The sequence below is a fragment of the Arachis ipaensis genome, chromosome B03 (assembly GCF_000816755.2).
Source record: "Arachis ipaensis cultivar K30076 chromosome B03, Araip1.1, whole genome shotgun sequence".
Taxonomy (NCBI): Eukaryota; Viridiplantae; Streptophyta; class Magnoliopsida; order Fabales; family Fabaceae; genus Arachis; species Arachis ipaensis.
The window spans coordinates 99,695,867-99,700,305 of record NC_029787.2 but is presented as its reverse complement, the minus strand read 5'-3'; the positions used below and the strand labels follow the sequence as shown (position 1 = coordinate 99,700,305).

The following is a 4,439-nucleotide window of genomic DNA, read 5'->3' as shown; positions in this document are numbered from 1 at the left end:
TCTATCCTCCCCTTCTTGTCCTTCTCAAACCCCATTAGCAACAAAACCAGAAACAGAAAAACAAACACAGAAACTCAATGAAGCAGAAAAGAGTAGAAAAATCTACCACATACCTCTTTTACTCATTCTCTTTTCTCTGGAACTTTCAAACCCAACTTTATCTCAAAACGTCAAAATGATTTGCAAACCCAACTCTTGGTTTTCCAATGCAGTTAACCAAGAGTTACATAACCGATTCATTTTCACTATTCCCACTACTAATCACATCAAACCGCCTTGGGAAATATTGGAAATGACAAAACCACTTAATGCCATCATTACTTTTCTCTCTCCTCATTAAAAACTGTCACTTTTTCCATTCTTTTATCTTTTCAAATTTTTTAATTAAGCATATTGAACTGGGGGCTCTAAACCTAACCCATCTACCGAAGTTATGCACCTACTCAATGGCCGACTTATGCTTCATTAAAAGCTCAACCTGCTTCATTAAAACACTTTTCCAGGCTAAGCTTAGGAACTATGATCCAGCCGTTACAAATCCAACATCATAACTCGGCATTATCTATCATAACTCGGCATTATCCATGTTAATACTCGGCAAGCTGACGTTATAGTTCGGCAGTTCAAATAATCTCAGCGGACATCTTAGAAACGAAACGTCCGATTAGATTTTATCACCCAATTATTACTCTTCAATTCAGATGATGAAACGGAAACATAACCGATATGTCCATCTTCACTCATAAAAGGTATGGTCTTCTATTCCTAGAGGACACATTGAATTCTCAATACTAACTTAAGTTTCGGAGTGTCTTTGCAGGTACACTCCCCCCTTATTTCTTACTCACGTTCTGCGCAATTGGACATTCCCTTGGAGTGAAACTCGGACTTCCCCAAGACTCAAAGATCGACACCGAAAATAACAACTCGGCGTCGATTTCCAGGAGCCGAACTCCCCCTTCAGATATCCATACAAGAACACTTAATTATTCGTAGTCTATCATTGTTAACATGCAAAAATAGTAAAAAAATTCAATGTAATAAAAGAAATACACATGCATATAAATAATTTAACAACATAATAAATAACTTGCATATCAAAAATGACTTAAATGCGCATCAATATCTTCTCCTTATATAATTAAATTTCGTATTATTTTTTGTTAAAATTACACTTCAAATATTAATAATTAAATCTCGTTATGTCACTCTTTTATCTACAATTAAAACTCTCAACACTAGCACAAAATTCACTATTCACACTATCTATACTAGACTCGGCCATAGACAGAATGAAAAAGTTACTCGGATTTATGCACGTACGCTGCGAAAAGGAAGAAGATCACATTTCTATAAGGCTTGGAAGGTGGGGGACTATTTCACGCTACATGCATGGTGGACGCGTGTCTCCCTTCCATGCTTCTCGCAGTTCATGGGATGCCCTTTGTAGGAGAGGGAGAAACCCAAACTGGCCCCGGGACATACGTCACTTCCCTGGCTTCTCGCACTCGTTTCTCCTCCATTGCGAGAAGTTTTGGTCTACCACCTGTGCATACAACACCTGCTAGCACCACTCACCTGCACATCACTAAAACCAAACCAATATAAAAATAATTTCTGTCAATTCACAAGTCATTTAATTTTCCAATTTGTCCAATGATTCTTTAACCTACAAGTTATCTAATTTTTTAATTTGTCCCTTGATTTCTCTGATAAAGACTTCTTTTTTTCCCTTAATCCACAACCAATTATATTTTCAATTTAAAAAAATTCTAAAACACCAAAAAATTTCACATAAGCATGCACCTCGTTAGTCTTCTATTTATTATAGATTATAGATAAATATAGATATAGATAGAAAATCATAAATTCCAGCCAGGTGTTGTTCTTATAAAGTTCATGGCTGTCGTAGCCATTGTATGTATAGGCACAATAGATCTCATATATATATAATTAGTTTTTTTTTTTTGTTGGTTGAATTATCGCTTTAGAATTACATGAAGAGGCATGTATCGAGCTTATCCTTTCTTGTCTCGGAAGGCTGGGTAGTATGTGATTTTGAACGTGTGTGTATTCGGCCTTCGCTGCAAGGGCTAGTGGATATATATCACCCAAGCCCGACCCCTTACGTCGGTGGTTGAATTGTTCCTGGTCAACTGTCATATGCTCTCTCTAGAACAAGCAATTAACTACTATTCCTTACTGTTATTATTATTATTATAATAAGATGTTTGTATTACATGCTTTGGATTTATATTTGTACTAAACGTTGTTAGCATTAGCAAGTTCATCCCTCTCGCGTACCTTACTCTGTCCATCAATAATCAAGCAAAAGATGCATTGCATTTGCGTCTAATCCCTCTGCTCCTTCCTTCCATTTCTCTCTCAAAATATAATTTTGGGACCCAAGTGAAAATGAAGGTGAGATTCCCTTCGTTGGGTGACATAACAAGTCAATTACTATATGAGAGTTCATCATGTTCTGTTTTCGATATAAACATTATTTTACGTTTTGATGAACTTATTTCTCTTTCTGATTCGTTTTCACCAAAACAATGACCAAAGAATGAGTTTGATATCGCTCTCCACTCTGTTATTCACAGTATCTTTATTTGATTGGTTCCTGTCTCTTTCTTCCTTCTTTGTTTCAGCAAGTTAATTTATAAACCGTAGTAATTAAGTTACAAGCTAGTTACCCATTTGTTCTTTCACTAGCTCGTCCTTGGCTTATTCAACAAGAAAGTAAAACAATTCACCAAAAGAAAGAAAGGTAAAACTTACATACCGTGTCTGAATTAGTTTTAGTTATTGTGTCCCCTATGTTGCAGAAAATGGTACTGAAATTGGATTTGTACGATGATAAAGCCAAGCAGAAGGCAATGAAAATGGTTTCTAGCCTTTCAGGTACTGGATATCTGTAACCTACGTTTCGCTCATTTATTAACACAATTCTTTTAATCCATAATTTTGACAAATTATAGCGTTATTATATATTTAATCATCTCAAGACTAGAATAATTTGTATGAACTTGTGCAGGCATTGACTCAATCGCCATGGATATGAAGGAGAGGAAGCTAACTGTAGTGGGTGACATAGACCCCGTTCAAGTGGTGAGCAAGCTCAGAAAAACTTGGCACACAGAAATCTTAACTGTGGGGCCAGCAAAAGAGCCTGAGAATAAGAAAGAGGAGGGTAAAAAAGATGATGACAACAATAATAAGAAGAAAGAAGATGACAAGAATAAGAAGAAAGATATAAATGAACAAACTGCTGAGTTTGTCAAGCTCTATAGAGGATATAACCCTTATATGACCACAAACTATTATGTTCCTTCTGCTGAAGAAAACCCAAATGCTTGTGCTATATGTTAGACAAACTGGTCTTTAGTGTTGAATTTTAATGTATAACACCATAGATAAACCAAGGTTTGGAGTGCTTTTGTGTAAATTTATGACGCATAAATTATAGCCACTAAAAGTTAGACAATAGAAAAGGTGTGCACTCTTCTAGGACTTTGATATTTTTATGATTTTATCTAGTGTTATTTGCACAACTGAAAATCGTTTTCCAATCAATAGCCTTTTTTTAGAGTCATCATGATGTGTATGTAGATTTTACTTGGAATAACGGTACAAGGGATGAATGTGTGTCTAACCATGAATCATGCAAATTGGGAATGCGATGATATCATTGTGAATCAGTAGAATATGCTAGAAATTTCATATTCGAAAGACACAATCTTGCTTAGGTTGCTTGCACTTAGAAGCATGAACCTTTGAATTAAGAAAAATTATGGTAAGGTTGCCTCAACAACCGAGATTAGCATCCAATATTAAAAGATACATGATGACTTTGTTGTAGTTAGTAAGTGCTGCATCACTTTGATTTTGATTTTTCTTTTTTGGGATTGTTGCATCACTTTGATTTTCTACAGTAGGCACGTGGCTTGGACCCATTCTAAGGATGGATCACCAACCTAATAGAAAAGAATCAATGATATAATGCAGGTATATAAGACTGCAATGCAATGTGTATTGAAAATCTATCGCTGTTACAGGTAAATTTTGCGAAGAAAAATAATATAATGCAACAAATAAAGGTGAGAAATTGGCAATGGAAAGACGGTAGGCAACCCCTAACATTAAAAATAGACAAGCTTAAACACAGGAATGACAATTTAATTATAATATTAGTAGTTATGAAATAATAAAAATTTTATATGACTTAATTTAAATAATTGATATTTTTACAATTTAATACTTGAAGTTTTAGGAATAAAGAAAATTAATTATATTATATTATAATTTTAATTTGAGTAATTGATTTCAAATCAATTAGTATTTTAATACAACCAAAAATATTCTTAAGAAATTTTAAGCATTAAATTAGATTTCAAAATTTATATTCTATGTCCCAATTTTATTAAAATTACCTTACT

The 4,439-nt window shown here is 34.2% G+C and overlaps 1 protein-coding gene across 2 annotated transcripts; it reads left to right on the top strand.

The window, feature by feature from the left end:
* Positions 1,775–3,595, top strand: LOC107634566 (heavy metal-associated isoprenylated plant protein 39). Of its 2 annotated transcripts, none has more exons than XM_021119141.1 (3): positions 1,775–2,421; positions 2,806–2,904; positions 3,038–3,595. In XM_021119141.1, exons 2-3 carry the CDS (start codon positions 2,820–2,822, stop codon positions 3,370–3,372), a joined length of 420 nt encoding a protein of 139 aa, XP_020974800.1. In that variant the 5' UTR covers positions 1,775–2,421; positions 2,806–2,819; the 3' UTR covers positions 3,373–3,595. The 2 variants fall into 2 exon arrangements, with proteins under 2 accessions (XP_020974800.1, XP_016193492.1); XM_016338006.2 differs by having other exon boundaries at positions 1,781–2,421; positions 2,829–2,904.